Raw genomic sequence first — 19994 nt, forward strand, 5'->3', positions numbered from 1 at the left:
AAGGTCGCTAAGTGTTATCGCATGCTTTTTTGCGTTAAAATTGACGTGAAAAGAAACGCGCGATTCACTAAAGTATTATCACATGCGTTAAGCCGCATATCTCGTGCGTTAAATAGCGTGCAACCGAATGCGTTATTTTTAACGCATTGCGTTAATTCTCGCGCAGAAATAATACTAACGCATGATTCACAAACACTTAGATGCGCTAAATATCGCATTAGTCTATGCAAAACTTAACACCTACTTGGGGCAGGCGGTAATTATAGAAAAGTACAGTTCGTGAGCTTTTGGCAACACAATATGGACTTTGCAGTGGGATTTATTCAAGTCTGTGTTGGCCCTAGAATGATGCAGCCGCCAGTTTGCAGGGAAATGGGCATTTTCAGAACAGTAGTTTTCCGAAAATAATGGCGTGTATGGCTAATATGGCGTGCGCGCATGCGGCGACAGTTTGTGTGTGCTGTGTTAATTAGCGTGCGTTGCGTCAAATACCGCACGAAAATAGTCTTCGCGACTTAAATAACGCAAGCAGCATCGCGTCTAAATTAACGCAAGTATCCTTTTAGTGAATCGTACGAAAAATAAGACGCAATAAAATTTTTAACGCATGCTATAAATAGCGCTCGTTTTAGTGAATCAATATTTATACATCCAGCTTTCTTTCAGAGTTGAGCTCCAAACAATAGTTTCTATGCGTGACAAGGAATTGTTGGGAACCACTGACCCACATAGAATGGGATTCGCTTATTTTCCAGTTGCAGATCATTTCCTTTCACAAACATTGCTGGTACAAGTTCTGTTTGATGCCCAGAGTTGGAAAAGAGGTGGGGGTTCAGGCAGGTGAGATATTGAAGTGGGATGAAGATGGGATATTTGCACAAGAAGATGTTAAAGACAGAGGCTTGTATAAGGAAGCTTTTCTGCAAGCAAGATGAGTGACACAGGCTTAAAGGGAGAACAAGGGATATTTGCACAAGGGAGGACTATTTGGAGAAGGGATATTTGCACATGGGAGTATTGATGACAGCAATTTAGAGGAGGGATATTTGCACAAGGGGGAACCGATGAGAGAGGGGTGAAAGAAAATTCATCAACAGAAGATGAGTTAAAAAAAACCTGCATAAGTAAATATGCAGGGGGGAATCACTAAATAAGTATTGGATCTTATAAGTCAGTGCTGTCGAACTGGCAGCCATGGCTCACCTCTGTGTGCCCCCTCTGTCTGGCTGTTGTGACTGCTTACCATTGTGTAAGCTTTAAATAGTATCAGTGCTAAAATTAACTGGCCCCTTGAATTGTTCACACCTCAGATTCAGGCTGTAAGCCCCAGTATTGTTCACACCAGTAGGCCCCTGTATTGTCCACATCTGTAAGCCTTGCATTGTATACACCTCAGATCTATGCTGCTTGTGTGTGCCATACTCTGCCTGCCCTATGCTGCCTGTGTGTGTGCAATACTCTGCCTGCCCTACCCTGCCTGTGTCTGAATGTCTGAATGAATTTAAGGGTACGAAGTAATATACTTCGTAATATACTTCATATACTTTTTTCACATATAAGTGATAGGTGATATCCCTGCAGTGAGTACCAAGTATTATTCTTTTTGGTGTGCTATCACCATTAATGTAGATATGGTCTTAAAAATGTTTGTTAATATGGTAGGTAGGCCAGAAAATTTCTGGCCCTTGGTACCACAGAAGTTGGACAGCACTGATCAAAGCATGTTACTAATTATTTGCTCAGAGAGCTAATTATTATTGTACATGTTCCCATGTATTCCAAAGCTGTTCTGACGGCTCATATGAAGACAGTTTGAGTTTTCGCTATTAAAGGGTAAATATACATTATAAGATCAATGAAATTTCTTTATATTCTTGACTCTAGGGATAGCATTATTCATGTTAGATACCGGAAAACACAACAGTAAACATCTAATCTAATTCTGCAAAGCATGACCAGTATGCCTTTATTTTTAGTTTAACTTCTAGAAGAAGAAGTTATACATATATTCATATTTAAAAGTAAAGCCACCACTTACAGGTGAAGAATCTGTTTAGAGGACATGACACAGGTTGCTGGCTGCGCCGGAGTTTCCTTCACCAATCTTCCCAGTTTTAAAAATCCTCTTAGGGGCTGAACATGAAGTAGAGAAAGTGGGTTCTCAGCATTGAGAAGATTTGGACTAAAAGGTAAAACAAAACCACATATGAATGAAGTATCTTTAATTTACTGCAGAGACACCCAGCACACAGCCTGAATTTGTAGGCATCTCTCAGTAGATAACCAGTGCAAATAATTTTTTATTTTATTTATTATCTTATTTTATGATTTCCTATTATTTGTGCAACATCTAAGGGAAAGGAATAGATAAACTGTGTATAGATCATCATTCCATAAATGGTTTTTCTCTTTAGAATTCCCTCTTCCAAAAGGACTGACCTTTCTTGGGCTGTAAAAAGGTCAGTGATGATTTTCTCCATGCCCTGATGAAGGTAGTGAATGGACTCCTGTATTCGTGAACTTAGGTTATCATCTTGTTCCAGAAGAGCTAATGCAGCATAGCACCTATCAGAGCAAATATACATATACCCTTATTAATAATTTATCAGGAATATATATTGTACAGTATAAACTGTAAAATGTACTAAGCTATGCAAGAAAATAAAGCTCCTTTGTTTTTACATATTCTAAATTGGCAGTGGAACCTGTAAAATATCTATTGCAGTTAGTGTATTATTAAAATGAAATGTTATTGTAAGATTAAGGGCCAGTTCATAGGAGGTTTCCATTATAACTGCAAGGACATATATGTGATATTGATGTGATATTCATCTTTTAATGAATATATTTGGGAGGGTGACTGATTTTACAGGTACATGTTCATGAATACACAGATTTTCTGTATGGTACAGAATAGGATCTAGTTTTGTAAACCTTGTACCTTGGAATGGTCTGAACACTGGCAATGCCTAAATTGTTGAATAAACCTGAATTTCCAATTGACTTTTATTTATCTTCTTTAAGCTTTCTATATAATAGATTCCTAGCCAGTCTGGAGGTTTAGAAGGACTCACTGCTGTGCAAGGATTGTACCTACCTACTGTCTGTCTGTACAGAAAGATAATTTATAACCATGCTGGCAACACTATTCCCCATACTAATAACATTTCATTGGGGTCCTTTAGTGTATCCTTTACAGCTTTAACAGTGCAATCTTTCCTGAACCACTTCCTTCACCTTATTATTGCAGATGCCGGTTGAAGAACCAAAGCCTTTTGCAGAAGGATGAGTGCTTCTCTGTGTCTTCTCTGCATCAGCAAGTGCCTGCCCACGTGGAACTGGTATTGCCAGTTATCAGGGCTCAGGAAGAGAGCATCCATATATTTTAGGAATGCCTGTGTAAGCGGCTTGTCTTCATCTACCAAAGATTCTGCAGCCTTTTGGAATATAAGAGAAAGAGTGTATCAGGCACAGGTGTTTACCTGCAAAATGAAGGTAAAGGGAATGGTGCATATATTGCCCATGTAAGGCCTTTTTAGCAGTGAATATCAGGCTATGTCATTACAAAGTTACATTTCAGATTTGCGGAAAAAATTATATTAGTATAAAGATTGCCAACTGCCAGCCTTAGGTCTTATTTGACTTCCAGCAGTAAAAAAACACAAGGCTTTAAGGGGCAAAATAGCCTTGTTTAGTTCATTTCAGGCAAAACAATCATGAAATCCTTTCAGATCCACAAACTGGAAATTCTGCTCTGTTTGAAATCAACCAATAAAATGAAAGTTTGGAAGTAACACTGAATACCTGCCACTGAAGAACTCCCTATATTGTTGAAGGGCCTTTCCCTGATTATTGCACATTCATCCCTTGGAGAGAGGCCTATAACCCTTCTTTCAATTTTTTTTAGTCATTTCAGGATTATTCTAGTTCAGTTATGTCATTGTTATAAATAAAGAATGGGTACAGGATTTATTAACCATAATGCTTGGGAACAGGAGATTTACAGATAAAGAGTCTTTCCATCATCATAATAATAATAATAATAAAGCAACAACATATTCTGCTGTTCTCTAATACTGGTAATTAAATACTCACAGATCTAGCTTGCAAGCTAGAAAAGTGGAGCAAAAATAGTACTAGTAGTGAGAAGAGTAGTGATGAGCAAATCTGTCCCGTTTCGCTTTGACGAAAAATTCCCGACTCTTTCAAAAGATTTGCGAAACAGCGAAAATGTTGCTACAATTCTTGGACGCGGGCACCAATTTTTGGACGTGCAGCAGGAGATTTTGGGACAATTCAAAGGAGACTAATATAACCAGCCGGAGATTTTGGGACAATTCAAAGAAGGGCTACTAAAATCCTGAATGTAGCCTATGGCAGACTCCTTCCAACTGTCTAGTCCAAAATGCTTCATTAGTCGTATTGATAGTTGTATGGATTGTCAGTGTTGCCTGTGAGCCCCACCATGCAAACAGCATCAAATGAATGGATTTTATTATATAGCAGACAGAATATTCAGCTGTATTTTTAAAAAATGTGTCACTGCTCACACTCATGTTCCTTGCTCCACAAAGAGATGGGCCGCCCCGTGTGAATCAAGCCATTAATGACAATATTGACAGCATACAGCAAATTATTTAAGTACACAGCGGCAGGAAGTAAGTCAACATGCTTAAACTGAGCCTGACAACTGGCGTGAAAAAGCACTCTTGCATGCCTGTTCATGGGATTATTCTCTGATGATAGACAAGAGAAAACATCCTGTGCGTGCACTCTGTTAGACTTTCCACATATCCCAGTGGCAGAAAAGCACTTGCTTTATTTCATAAAGATATGGAATATGTTTTGTAGCTATTTGCTTTGCTATTATTTAGGAACCTTATACCTATTTGCCAAATACTTTACTTGGTAAGGCCAAGTCTAGGCAGACAAATAAAAAAACTGAAGAATATATGAATTATTTTAATCTTAGTAACCACAGTACAGGCGTTTTATTCTAAGGGTAACAGTATAACCTAGTGATACTCATGGAATAAACCAAATAGTAGGGAGGCACCGAACCCAGTTTTTGGGTTCGGCCGAACCCCCAAATCCATTGAATACCGAACCCATATGCTAATTAGGATCCGGGAAGGGTAAAAGTCATCACACACGCAGCACACGGTGAAAAAGTGACATCTAAAAAGTTAAAGTGCAGAATGGAAAGTAAAAGTGATTGGCTGGGGCACAGAGGTGGAGCAGGCAATATATAACTGACAGGTCAAATGTTTACATAGATTTATAATAGGTATAGATGTTTTAATAAAAAAAATGTTTTTTAGTTTTATTTTAAAAAAGGACTTTTATTAAACAGCTATTTATGTTTCAGAGACAGGTACCTTTTAAATAATTTTTGCAAGATTTAACTTCCATTTTTAAATATTGCTTAAAAAAAGACAATCACAAGATGGTTAAGGAAAACACAAAAACATGAAGCTCTATACTTGCTTTCTTATTATAAAATAATAATACAGGTATAGGACTTGTTTTTCACAATGCTCTGGACCTGGGGTTTTCCAGATAAGGGGACTTTCTGTAATATGGATTCCCATACCTTATACTGATACTGATATGAATCTACATAAAAAGGTTACCTATAGGTCATGCTGACTATTCTTTTCTGATAGGGCTGCAAATTGCAAATTGTTACTTGAAATTCCTAAACCTGACAATTTTGCCAACATGACTGTCCCATCTCAGCCTGTCAGTTATAGCTTCTAATGCTAACGGCCTCCTGCCGCACAAATATGGCCGCCTCCTTATACAGGAACATGGGGGATCAGATAGGGAATGTAAAAGCATCGGGCAATTACTTTTATGACAAAATTATAAACGGCATGCAAAGACAATGTTATGATAGATGTAAAAAAGGTTTCATTTCTGGAGTCAGTATCTATTTAACTCTACTGAAAAATGATTTAAACAATAATTAAACCCAATAGGATGACAAACATCATAGCCTACTAGTTCAACAGAAAAAAAAAAGTGATGTGTGTATGGGACCTGCTGGGGTATTAATACAAGTGTTATGTCTAATAAAGTTTGTTGAGAGAGGAAAAAGTAGTGAGGGGAGAAGTCTGTTGTGTATTAGACAGGGAAAGAAGGAGTGAGGGATAGTTTAGGGTAGAGTTTGAAAGTGTGTGAAGTGTGAAATTGTGTAAATTAAAAGAAAAACCTTGGTTAGACTTGGAGCCTTCCATACATATTAAATAATTTTACAGTTGAATAATTGCAATCATAACAGACCAAATCATTATGAAACCAGGGCATTGGAGCACAGCGTCATTCAAGAATTCAATTGTGGTTCCATGGATGCAAGTTGTTCCATAGTTCAGTTGTGCTGTTGTATATAAGCAGTCATTGAAGCTTCACTCATATATAAAATTGACTGATATTCAGGAGGCTTAGTAAGGGTACGTCTTACCCAAAGAGAAAGGGGATAAGATTATTGTGGCTGGGAGGTTGCCATGCAAAACAGTAAGCACCACTGCAGTTTCATAATTTGTATGGATAAAATTCTACAACTGCAAATGAGTTTGTACCGACACTGCCTGACACACCCACGGGGGCCCATTCATTAAAGCACAAATTTTCGTTAGTTAAAAGCACATTTTGAAAAAACTTGGACTAACCACAATAATTTCTGATGTGCGAAAAGTGCGTGAAAATTCTTTTCTTGGTCGTATGAAAATATTGTGGATGCAATCCGAAAGTCATGAAATTTTCGGATCCGAAAACCTTTCTGGCTTTGAAACTCCAATGCATGACTTTGGAAGCCTTCCATAGGACTCAATGGCACTCTGCAGCTCCAACCTGGCCAAAAGATAGTCACTATACCAAAGCTTGAATGAATTCTAAAATGGTTGTAGTCTTTGCGAAAAATACAACTTTTTCATGGAAGTTAACGAAAACCATTTTAACAATGTTATGGTGGTCATTACGAAAAGTTCGATAAATTAGTAGTGATGAGCGAATCTGTTCCGTTTGTCTTCGCCCAAAAATTTGTGAATCTTTCAAAAGATCCGCAAAACGGTGAAAATGTCGAGGAGAAAAAAAAATTGTCGCCTGCAACTATTCTTTTGCTGCCCGCGGCTATTCTTTTGCCGCACGGCTATTCTTTTGTCACCCGTGGCTATTATTTCGTCACCCACGGCTATTATTTTGTCACCCGCATCTATTATTTTCTCGCCCGCGGCTATTATTTTGTTGTGCGGCTATTCTTTTGATGCCCGCGACTATTCTTTTTTGACTCCGGCGTCAATTTTTGGACGTGCGGCGAATTTTTATATATTAGAAAAAATACTTTTTTTTTTTGAAAAAAAAATTGTGGTTTAATGAATGGGCCTCACGCTGTTAAAGTGTAATTTAAAAGAATTGGAATAAATAAAGTCCACTTAAAGTCCACTTAAGGTTAATCAAAATATTATTAATGTTCTACAATAAAATTTCGGGTTTAGTGTCACTCAAGCATTGCTTAAACTATTCATGAATCAGAACCTGATGAAATCTTATTCTCAGACCAAAGCCACTGACCTGGCAGTAACAACATTCATGCACACAGCCTCCAGGGATCTCCGAGCACAAAATGTGAAACATAAAATAGAAGGATGTAAATTTTTACACAATCAATACACCGCACATTTGTTCATCTCCAGAGAGGCAGTGCTTAGTCAAGGTGAGCAAATCAAACACTCAAAACAGTTACAACTTGGACTTTTAGGAAACTGAAGGCCAGAGGTGTCCAGACATTTCCTGGGTGGAATCTAATTTTAGTAAATGTAATTCCATCACGGTGGTTTACCATTGCAGCTTCACTGGCAATGTGCTTTTTCGTGACATGGAAATTGCAGTAATCTATAAATCTGAATAAAGTCTCATCCAATGATTTTTAAGTAACACTCTTCTCTGGTGTTGTATTGGTCATCAGGTCAAGATCTACTGTCCTATCAGTAGTTTATGTCCATTCATATGCTATAGTAAATACAGTAGAACTTAAGGAATATTGGCCTAGAACATAATATTTGTAATTGGATAGAGAACTGGCTGAAGGATAGAGTACAAAGAGTGGTTGTAAATGGAACATTTTCTAATTGGACCAGTGTGGTTAGTGGAGTACCGCAGGGGTCAGTCCTTGGGCCTTTGCTTTTTAACTTGTTTATTAATGACCTGGAGGTGGGCATAGACAGTACTGTTTCTATTTTTGCTGATGACACTAAATTGTGCAAAACTATAAGTTCCATGCAGGATGCTGCTGCTTTGCAGAGCGATTTGACAAAATTAGATAACTGGGCAGCAAACTGGAAAATGAGGTTCAATGTTGATAAGTGCAAAGTTATGCACTTTGGTAGAAATAATATAAACGCAAACTATCTACTGAATGGTAGTGTGTTGGGGGTTTCCTTAATGGAGAAGGATCTAGGGGTTTTTGTTGATAACAAGTTGTCTAATGCCAGGCAGTGTCATTCTGTGGCTACTAAAGCAAATAAAGTGCTGTCTTGTATAAAAAAGGGCATTGACTCAAGGGATGAGAACATAATTTTGCCCCTTTATAGGTCCCTGGTAAGGCCTCACCTTGAGTATGCAGTGCAGTTTTGGGCTCCAGTCCTTAAGAAGGATATTAATGAGCTGGAGAAAGTGCAAAGACGTGCAACTAAACTGGTAAAGGGGATGGAAGATTTAAGCTATGAGGTGAGACTGTCGAGATTGGGGTTGTTTTCTCTGGAAAAGAGGCGCTTGCGAGGGGACATGATTACTCTGTACAAGTACATTAGAGGGGATTATAGGCAGTTGGGGGATGTTCTTTTTTCCCATAAAAACAATCAACGCACCAGAGGTCACCCCTTTAGATTAGAGGAAAGGAGCTTCCATTTGAAGCAGCGTAGGTGGTTTTTCACGGTGAGGGCAGTGAGGTTGTGGAATGCCCTTCCTAGTGATGTGGTAATGGCAGATTCTGTTAATGCCTTTAAGAGGGGCCTGGATGAGTTCTTGATCAATCAGAATATCCAAGGCTATTGTGATACTAATATCTACAGTTAGTATTAGTGGTTGTATTTATAGTTTATGTATGTGAGTGTATTGATTGGTAGGTGTGGGTTGGGTGTGCTGGGTTTACTCGGATGGGTTGAACTTGATGGACACTGGTCTTTTTTCAACCCTATGTAACTATGTAACTATGTAACTATTTCTCCATGGTCCACATTGCAATATTTGATGGAAATTGCACCCATGATCTTCATGGATATAACAATTAATTCTCTGTCTGTTTGACAACATGACAATATACTCTACTGTCCATGGTCTTCATGGCAGCATTTCCCTACGAGTTGTCAAAATTGTCTCCTTGACAAATAAATGAACTGCCTCAGTTTTCTTCATGCCGATAGTCAATATGGTAATTGTCTTCATGACATTAGTTTGATCACGATGGTGTTCCTGGCAACCGTAATTTTTGTAACTATGTAACTATGTTTCAGAGGGGGCAGTGTAAAATCTGTGGGGAGCAGGGTCGGACTGGGGGTGCCCTGCTGGCCGCATCCCCCACGCTCCCTAACCCCCCCCCCCGCAGGGTACCCCAACCGACGTTCTCCCATAAGCGTGAGTAAGTTTATTATTCATTAAATCTGGGTGGGGGGAATACCGCTTGGCTGTATGGGACCACAAAAAAAACAGCATCAATTACAGGATAAAATTGGGGTACCATCTTACTATCTGCAGGTTTATAAATTTAGGGGGACAATTAGTAATGTTCAATTATTATTAGTTTTTCTTTACACTTTAATTTGCACAACAATAAAAAAGTGTCTTTTTTCATTCATGCTTTTCCAGTTCATATTTTTTAATGACTAGACATTTTGAGTTTTGTAGAAATGAGTTTAGTCGTGGTTTCAAAAAACTCTAAAAACATGAACATCCGAATGTTGAAAAATCTGCCCTTTAATGTCCATGACAATATACTTCTTATATTGATTGAGGAGAAGATGGAATTAATACAGAAAGGGGAGTAAATAAGAAGTGGCAAGGGATGAGAATATAGTGAAATAGTTTAGAGGGATGGAGATGCAGAGCATGTTGAGAGAAAAAGAGAAAGAACTGAATGGAGGATAAGACTATAAAACTGAAACTAAATTAGTGTAACCAAACAGTAATACATACCATGTTAGCCATGGTAAAGTGCATAAAAGGGCAATAGAGAGAAGCATACTATAAAGATTGTGAAGAAAGACCATATATGTGCTTAGATAAATGGGGCCTTAGGTCTTGCGTTAAATGCTTTTGCATGTCCTTTCTATACAGACTATTGCCATCTCAACATATTGTCACACCAGAATGTGTAGAGTTGATTGTCAATTTGGTGTATAATTCTGAACGTGTTGTAGAACAAGCACAGCCAGGTTCTTCTAAAAACAGTTGAGGTCCATAAAGAAATTGGCCCAAGGGATGAACAATCGATCTGATATCCCCCACCTCTAGGTGGGCATTTTGAGATTGCCAAATGTGCATTGTCTGACCAGCTTAGGGATGTTGAGAGAAATATACCCAATACACAGTCTGAACATGTGTAGCTGTTGTATCACATTAAAAGGCTGCTGTGCACTTTAAAGGTGCTACATGAGTTAAGAATGTAGTAGAAGCAAGTATGGAGAAGTTGTGGAATGTTGGCTATGACTATACCAGAGGAGGCAACTGGCTTAACCTTACAGAGAACCAACAATAATGATTTGACTGTATAGGGCCTGGGTGTTTCATCTGTAGACCTCAGGGGCTTACAGTATAAGTGGCCCAGTGGCTCATACTCCGCTGTATTTTTGTTTCAAAACAGCTTATTAGTTCTTAAAGGTAAAGATGTTCTAAAAATATTTGGGAACTGATTCAAGTTTTATTTCCATATTTTCATTCACTTATAGGAGTAGGACCAATATTATTGTCTGAATTGGTCCTTAGACATCCAGTAACAAATGTGCATGTATAGGTTATTTAGCAGATTAAGCTGTTGGCACTTTGTTGAGCATTTTTTTCTGTGATTTTTTTGTCTCTGCAAATTTTTGCCACAGTTTTACGAAAGAAATCGCTGATGGTGAAATGCAGAATTTTGCTGCAAATCCATGCCTGGTGAAAAATGTGCTCATCACTAGTTATTACTAACTGTTGTAGATAGAGGCTTGTCTGACATAAAAGCCCAGTTCCTTTGATGTAAAGTCAGAAATGCAAAAGTAAATTTTAACCCATTTAAATGTACAGCTATTTCCATCTCTATTTTTTCCTTTCTCTAAGGAGATGGCACTTTTAGGGCAGGGTCATTTGTAAAAAGATTAATAGCCTCACCTTGCCGGCCTGTTTTGACTTCCAGGCATAGAGATTCTGAATGTAATCGGCTCTGCTTGACTGACCCTGTTCTTTAAGCTGATGATATTCTAAATCTAATGCTTTTAACTGCTGCTCTAAACTTGGCCGACCAGAAAAGCCATGAAGCTTGCAGATGGCTTGGATTTCTTCATCTTTCCCTGTAGCCTTTGCACTGCAATACTCTGGGGTGTCTTCTTTGGTCTGAAAAAAAAATATGTTTAAAAGAGTTAATTTATAGTAAAGACACATGTTTCTTAATACTGCTGTATTTATAAAAGCAATTGAAATATCTACTTTAAAAAAATCTGCTTTTAAACCATCAAGAAATAGAGAGCTGTAGGATTCCTTTCTCGTGAACCCTATTTTTATTATTTGCTAACCAATCTTTAGCAATACCTATGCGTTTTACAGATGTACTCATAGCTAAGATATACTTAAACCTTATTGGAGACAAAACAATCCTATTAGGTTTATTTAACGTTTAACTGATTTTTTAGTAGACAACACATGGAGATCCAAATTTCTTATCTGAAAAACCCCAGGTCCTGAACATTTGGGCTAGCAGGTCCTATACCTGTATCAGGATTACCCCTTACCGGTTTCCACGGGCAAAACCCAATGATATGCTCTGTTACTAACGAAATAGCTGATCTGCAGCTCTCAGCTTGTTTTGAACTACAATTCAATGCATCCTCACTCATACACTTCCTTACTGTGTACTATCCAACCTTCTGACGCGCAGGAGCTGAATGTGCATTCTTCCTGATATCCTGATCAAAACCTACTCTGTTCATTAATTAAAAAGAAACATTCTTGGTTTGGCAACTTAGCAAAACTGTCAACCAATTTTTCTTTTCACAGGGACATGGATGAAATGGAATTTTATAAAGATTGCCCAATATACTGCTTAAATTGATCTGTTAGCCAGATGACCATCATGGATGCCGACCTCATAAATGTTTATTGGTTTTCCTATTCACACTATGAAAATGGTATTAGAACTGAGGATGACAGTCTGGACTCTGGATTATTATTGGCCGACTTGCTGAAAGGAAAGAAAGGCATGAAGGTGCAGAAGTATGCCAGATACGGACCATTGGCCTAAACTTTTCTGTTTGCTTTCTGCTTTAAACTGCATTTTATCTCTGCGCGCAGAATGAAAATTCTCTCTGTTTTAATATATGGAAAAGCAATAAGTCATGAGGGGTCATTTTTGGAGACCCGGGAAAGAAGTGCAAAAGCACTTGCCTAGTTTTGCTGCACTCCGTACCTCACAACAGATGCAAAATCTGGCACAAGGCGTGCACACAATTCAACACAATTCAAATTAGAGTTTCTGAAACTTGAATGATCGAGATTTATTAAAAGAACAGTAACACCAAAAATGAAAGCTTCATAAAGTAATTAAAATATAATTTTAATTAAAAAAAATGAGAAAATGCTCAGGTTGCACAGCACATAACAAATAAACTCTGTAAAATATAATATAATTCTACAGGACTTTTCTGTTATTTACTGTGCAAACTGGGCCTTTCTCCTGTTTTCCAGCTTGAATGGCTGCCCCATGGCTACACAGCAGCTTATTTATATAAACTATAGAAGTCTTTCTGTAGCAAACACACAACTTTTACCTGATCTTTCAGAAGGAGCCAGAGTTACACATTAGAACTGCTTTCAGGCAACCTATTGTTCCTCCTACTCCCATGTAACTGGAGGAGTCCCAAGCCGGACTTGGATTTCTTACTATTGAGTGCTATTCTGATGTCTACTGGAAGCTTCTATCTTGCTCCCTTCCCATTGTTCTGCTGATCGGCTCCTGGGAGGGGGGTGATATCACTCTAACTTGCAGCTCAGCAGTAAAGTGTGACTGAAGTTTATCAGAGCGCAGGTCACATGGCTGTGGCACCCTGGGAAATGAAGAATATGGCTAGGCCCATATGAAATTTTAAAATGAAATACAAAAAATCTGTTTGTGCTTCCAAAAAACAGATTACAATGCAGGATTCTGCTGGAGAAGCTCTATTAACTGATGTGTTTTGAAAAAAGCATGTTTTCCCATGACAGTGTTCCTTTAACCCTTTAGGATTCAAATTTGGTTTGGTATGCAGAAAAATCTTTCACAACGGATTCGGGGTTCAGTTGAATCCTGAAATAGTGTATTTAGTGCATTCCTAATTTTAATTACTTTCATTTAAATGTTTTCATTTTTTAGTGTTACTGTTCCTTTTAGCACAAGATTTGAATGTAAAGATTCAGCATCTAAAAGCTGGCAAGGTCATGTACAAGACAATGAGAGCTATCCTAGCAAAATTTAAATGATGTTTTTCAATTAAACTTTTTTTTAAATTTTTTTGAAAATTGGTAAACTTTAAAAATTGATGTTCATGTATTTTTTTTCCATGTTTTTAATCAGTTAAGTTTTAGATTTGAGTTTTTATAATAAATAAGTACATGTTCAATTTGGTGAGTTTTCTGAAATTAAAAAAAACTTGAGAATTTACAAATGTGTTTTTTATAAATATGCCCCCAAATGTACAGCTTAAGATCACTACAGCCTTGGATATTATGCTTCTTCAAGTATAGTCATCCAAGCATCTCCTAAAGGCATTAATAGAATCTGCCATCGCTTGGTAGGACATTCCACAACCTCACTGCCCTCACTGTGAAGAACCACCTCCATTGCTTCAAATACAAGTTGATGATTTCTAAAGGAAAAAGATCTCCTGCTATGTGTCTATAATGTACTTGTAAAGAGTAACCATGTCTCCTGCAAGCATCTTTACTCCAGGCAATACAATAGACAAACCAGGGCCCCAGAGAAAAAGAAAAAATATTTCTGGCAGTTTGTGTTGTTAAATGCCTATTTGTGCCTTTTTACATAGTTACATAGTTACATAGTTACATAGGGTTGAAAAAAGACCTGTGTCCATCAAGTTCAACCCATCCAAGTAAACCCAGCACACCTAACCCACACCTACCAATCTATACACTCACATACATAAACTATAAATGCAACCACTAGTACTAACTGTAGATATTAGTATCACAATAGCCTTGGATATTCTGATTGATCAAGAACTCATCCAGGCCCCTCTTAAAGGCATTAACAGAATCTGCCATTACCACATCACTAGGAAGGGCATTCCATAACCTCACTGCCCTCACCGTGAAAAACCACCTACGCTGCTTCAAATGGAAACTCCTTTCCTCTAATCTAAAGGGGTGACCTCTGGTGCGTTGATTGTTTTTATGGGAAAAAAGAACATCCCCCAACTGCCTATAATCCCCTCTAATGTACTTGTACAGAGTAATCATGTCCCCTCGCAAGCGCCTCTTTTCCAGAGAAAACAACCCCAACCTCGACAGTCTAACCTCATAGTTTAAATCTTCCATCCCCTTAACCAGTTTAGTTGCACGTCTCTGCACTCTCTCCAGCTCATTAATATCCTTCTTAAGGACTGGAGCCCAAAACTGCACTGCATACTCAAGGTGAGGCCTTACCAGGGACCTATAAAGGGGCAAAATTATGTTCTCATCCCTTGAGTCAATGCCCTTTTTTATACAAGACAGCACTTTATTTGCTTTAGTAGCCACAGAATGACACTGCCTGGAATTAGACAACTTGTTATCAACAAAAACCCCTAGATCCTTCTCCATTAAGGATACCCCCAACACACTACCATTCAGTAGATAGTTTGCGTTTATATTATTTCTACCAAAGTGCATAACTTTGCACTTATCAACATTGAACCTCATTTTCCAGTTTGCTGCCCAGTTATCTAATTTTGTCAAATCGCTCTGCAAAGCGGCAGCATCCTGCATGGAACTTATAGTTTTGCACAATTTAGTGTCATCAGCAAAAATAGAAACAATACTGTCTATGCCCACCTTCAGGTCATTAATAAACAAGTTAAACAGCAAAGGCCCAAGGACTGACCCCTGCGGTACTCCACTAACCACACTGGTCCAATTAGAAAATGTTCCATTTACAACCACTCTTTGTACTCTATCCTTCAGCCAGTTCTCTATCCAATTACAAATATTATGTTCTAGGCCAATATTCCTTAATTTGATCATTAACCTTCTGTGAGGTACTGTATCAAACGCTTTAGCAAAGTCCAAGTAGATGACATCAACTGCCATTCCAGCATCAAGGTTCCTACTCACCTCCTCATAAAAGGCAACTAAATTAGTCTGGCAAGATCTGTTACGCATAAAACCATGCTGGCACAAACTAATAGTATTGTGAACTGCAATGTATTCAAGTACCCTATCCCTTATTACCCCTTCCAAAAGTTTTCCTACTACTGATGTCAGACTAACAGGCCTATAGTTTTCAGGCTGAGAACGGGATCCCTTTTTAAATAACGGCACCACATTAGCAATCCGCCAGTCTCTTGGCACCATGCCAGACCTCAATGAATCCTGAAAAATTAAGTGAAGAGGTTTGGCAATCACAGCGCTCAGCTCATTTAATACCCTGGGATGAATCCCATCCGGCCCTGGACCTTTGTTTACCTTTACATGTTCAAGTCTCTTTTGAATTTCCTCCCGAGTGACCCATGCGTCAGTAGCTAAATTACTAGAACTGGGCATATTACAAGGGAAGCCTTCATTATCTGGCTCCTCAGATGTATAGACAGATGAAAAATAAGAGTTCAAAATTTCAGCTTTTTCCCCGTTTTCATCAACCAACGTACCCCCCCGTGATAATAAAGTTCCCACCCCTTCTTGCTTCATTTTTTTACTATTCACATAATTAAAAAATAATTTTGGATTCTTTTTACTCCTAGCTGCAATATCCCTTTCCATCTCTATTTTAGCTTGCCTGATAGCTTTTTTGCATGCTTTATTTGCTTCCTTGTACCTGATGAAAGTTTCCGCTGTCCCAGCTAACTTGAATGCCCTAAAAGCACGTTTTTTCTTACCAACCTCGACAATAACACTTTTATTCAGCCATAAAGGTTTTGCTTTGCGATGCCTCTCCTTGCTTACTAGGGGGATATACTGTTGTGTATACCTACAAAGCAATGTTTTAAAGATGTTCCATTTTCCTTCTGTGTCTAACCCCATGAAAAGCCTTTCCCAGTTGACACATTGCAGAGATGCCCTTATACTGGCAAAGTCTGCATGTCTAAAATTGAGTGTTTTAGTTACTCCCTTATAGCGCTGTCTCTGCAGCATTATCTCAAAGGAGACCATGTTGTGATCACTGTTCCCCAAATGCTCACCCACACAAATGTTAGAGATAAGTTCATTATTATTAGAAATCACCAGGTCCAAAATAGCGTCATTCCTAGTGGGTTCTTGAACTGCCTGAAATAAAAAGTTGTCATTTAGCATATTTACAAACCTACTAGCTTTTTCTGACTTAGCCACCCCATTACTCCAGTCAATGTCCGGATAATTAAAGTCCCCCATAACAACAACTTGACCCAGTTTTGAAGCCTCCTCCATATGCAACAATAGCTGGGCCTCATCCCCCTCATCTATACGGGGTGGTTTATAACATACACCAATGATCATTTTCTTTGTGACCTTCAGCCCTACTGAAATTTCTACCCAAAGAGATTCGACGTTTTCATTGGTAATGTCTTTATTACATGGCTTTAAGTCTGACTTTACGTAAAGACAAACCCCTCCACCCTTTTTAATCTCTCTGTCCCTCCTAAAAAGTGTATAACCATTTAAATTCACAGCCCAGTCGCATTTATCATCCCACCAGGTCTCAGTGATACCTATTAAATCATAATTTTCAATACATGCAATAGCTTGCAGCTACCCTAATTTACCCGACAAGCTACGCGCATTAGCCAGCATGCAGCGGAGATTATTACTTCTCCCTCTGATGTTTACATTAGCTAAGGGAGAATTAGAGCTAAGGCAATTATGAGACTGCTTTCCTTGTAACGGAAGCTCCTTATCTGATAAACTATATGCCCCCCTCACTCCTCCCCCACAACCCTTTGCTAGTCCCCCTACCCCGTCTACACTAATTTTCCCATGGAATTCTAGCTCACCCACCCCCCCCTTGTCTAGTTTAAACACTCCTCCAACCTCTTAACCATTCTCTCCCCTAGCACAGCAGACCCCCTTCCATTGAGGTGCAATCCGTCAGTTAAACAGTTTTTGCAGCAGGTTGCTTTATCTACTCCCAGAGAGCCTAGAAAGTTAACGAGCTTCACCTGCACTTAGAAACATTGTTTCTCACATTTAATTAAATAAGTGTTTTTTTTAGGCAGGGCAGAGAGGCCAGAAAGTTTAAGGCTAATGCCACACGAGGCGTAGGGCTGAAATTTTCGGCAAGCAGAAAAGCGCTTGCCGAAAATTCAGCCCTACGCCTGCTACTTGTGCCTGCACCCGAATGAATGGAATACACTCGGGTGCAGGCACATGTAGCCGATATACGCATGCAAACGCGAGAGAATGCAAAGTCTCGCGTTTTCATGCGTATATCGGCTACATGTGCCTGCACCCGAGTGTATTCCATTCATTCGGGTGCAGGCACAAGTAGCAGGCGTAGGGCTGAATTTTCGGCAAGCGATTTTCCGCTTGCCGAAAATTTCAGCCCTACGCCTCGTGTGGCATTAGCCTAAAAGCCACACCTGCACTTAGGTACAATTGTAACTAATAAGATAAACAGGTCTCTTGGGGGAACTGAGTCTTGCAGCTTGAAGGACATGTGAAGCCTACATTTGCCTACAATGTATATCAGTTGGGCACATCTCCCACCCAAATGGCATTGTTTGTACTGCATATATCCCCTCCGCTTGCCAGCACCATCACATTTCCTAAAGCAAATAGTAGCTTTCACCCGGTGGCCATTTTCCCTCTGATACATAATCAGTTACAATTAAAGGAGAAGGAAAGGCTAGTAAAGAGTTAATCTCAAGCTGCAGGCATACCTCCAGTTGTCTCAATAGTGCCCTTAAGTCTCCCCATATTTCACCTGTTCAGAAGATCTGAACAAACAGGAAGACAAAACGCTGAGCTGTGTAAAGAAAGTTCCCATAATGCCTCATTCCTGCACAGACACCCAGACCAAGTGAACATGCTCAGTTAGTAAGACTATGAGTCAGCTTCCTGCTGATTGGCTCAGATCCACATTCCTAAGGGGGGGAAGTCAGTTCTTAGCATTCTCGAGGGGGGGGCAGCAGAGAGTCTGTGGCACAGGAATTACAGACACAATAAATCTTTTTTTCAGAGAACTCAGTGCAGAGTTTCTGTGAGTGCTTATGGCTGTATTTACATAGACCTTTCTGATAAAGCTTACTTAGTTTCTACCTTTCTTTCTCCTTTAAATAACCTGCCAAATTTAGTCAAATGGGAGTGGTATTTAGGGGGTGTGGTTGCATAAATGTGCGTGGCACAAATTCTTTTTCTCTCTCTTTCCATTTTCAAAATGGGAGGTATGCTAATGTATTCCAATATACATTACTAAAATGCTAAAGGTTTACTTGAGGCCTGCTTATCAGTGTGTATAAAATGTAAAATATGTTTTATTGATTTTTTAGTAGACTTAAGGTATGAATATGCAAAATCTGAAATACCCTTGGTCCCGAGCATTCTGGATAACGGGTCCTATACCTGTATACAGTTTGCATGTTAACATACAATAGCAGATTTAGATGAATTACTATTACAGTCTTACTCAATAAAATGTTGCTCTCGTCACAGACATGAGGAAGATGCATTTGGATCTGAATAACCTTTTCTGTTATGAAGAAATATATTGTTTAGCTAAGTATATTCTGCATACCTTAGCCACCCTTAAAATTCCTGAAGGTTATAATATATGACTTATGGAAAAATATAAAGATATTAGAATTCATAGAAGAGTTCAATGAATGGAATGAATGAAACATAAAGGCAAAAAAACACACAGGCTGAGTCCATTTGTATAGGTCATTGAACTTTAAGGTGAGTAATAAATACATTATTTCCTGTATCACACAAGTTTTAATAAGTCATGTGGCATAAATAACTTAAAGCTCATAAATTACTAAGAACTCAGTTCTGCTCTGATCACAGATAAAGGGAAGAGGCTTTTAGACCTAAAGAACCTTTCCTATCATCAGGAAACATATTGTTGAGCTTAAGCATATTCTGCTTCTGCATAATGTACTCCCTCTCTTGCAATGCATGTAGGGAATAATTTACTCCTTATTGTAAAACACAAGCATATTAGAAATCACAGAGGAGTTACTGAAACATAAGTGGGTAAAAAGCCATATTTATACAGAGTAAATACATTATTATTATTATTATATAGTGCACAGATTTTTTTTTTATGCAACATTCATCAGTGTATTTAGGTTTTTACAAGGAACATCTCCAGCGGTGGCTTGGCAGAATTATAAAAATAATTTGTTAAATTGCCACCCATGCCCCCTATATATAAATATAGCTCTGGCAACATTTATAACTAAGCGCCAATTATAAATGATGCCATCACTAACCACATTTTTAAGGATATAAAGGTATAGGACCCGTTATCCAGAATGCTCGTGACCAAGGGTATTCCGGATAAGGGGTCTTTCCGTAATTTGGATCTCCATACCTTAAGGGGCTGATTTACTAACCCACGAATCCGACTCGAATTGGAAAAGTTC

General features: G+C 38.6%; 1 protein-coding gene across 1 annotated transcript in view; it reads right to left on the reverse strand.

Annotated features, from left to right (window-relative positions):
• The window catches only part of LOC100488029, a 69209-nt gene that overhangs the window by 12545 nt on the left and 36670 nt on the right, over window positions 1–19994 (reverse strand). Inside the window, exons 11-14 of the mRNA XM_002931745.5 lie at window positions 11362–11583; window positions 3238–3437; window positions 2440–2565; window positions 2039–2182 (exon numbers count right to left, since the gene is read on the reverse strand). Of these exons, the coding sequence (XP_002931791.3) occupies window positions 2039–2182; window positions 2440–2565; window positions 3238–3437; window positions 11362–11583 (692 nt within the window). The remainder of the gene's footprint in view (window positions 1–2038; window positions 2183–2439; window positions 2566–3237; window positions 3438–11361; window positions 11584–19994) is intronic.

This window comes from Xenopus tropicalis, chromosome 5 (genome assembly GCF_000004195.4).
Source record: "Xenopus tropicalis strain Nigerian chromosome 5, UCB_Xtro_10.0, whole genome shotgun sequence".
Taxonomy (NCBI): Eukaryota; Metazoa; Chordata; class Amphibia; order Anura; family Pipidae; genus Xenopus; species Xenopus tropicalis.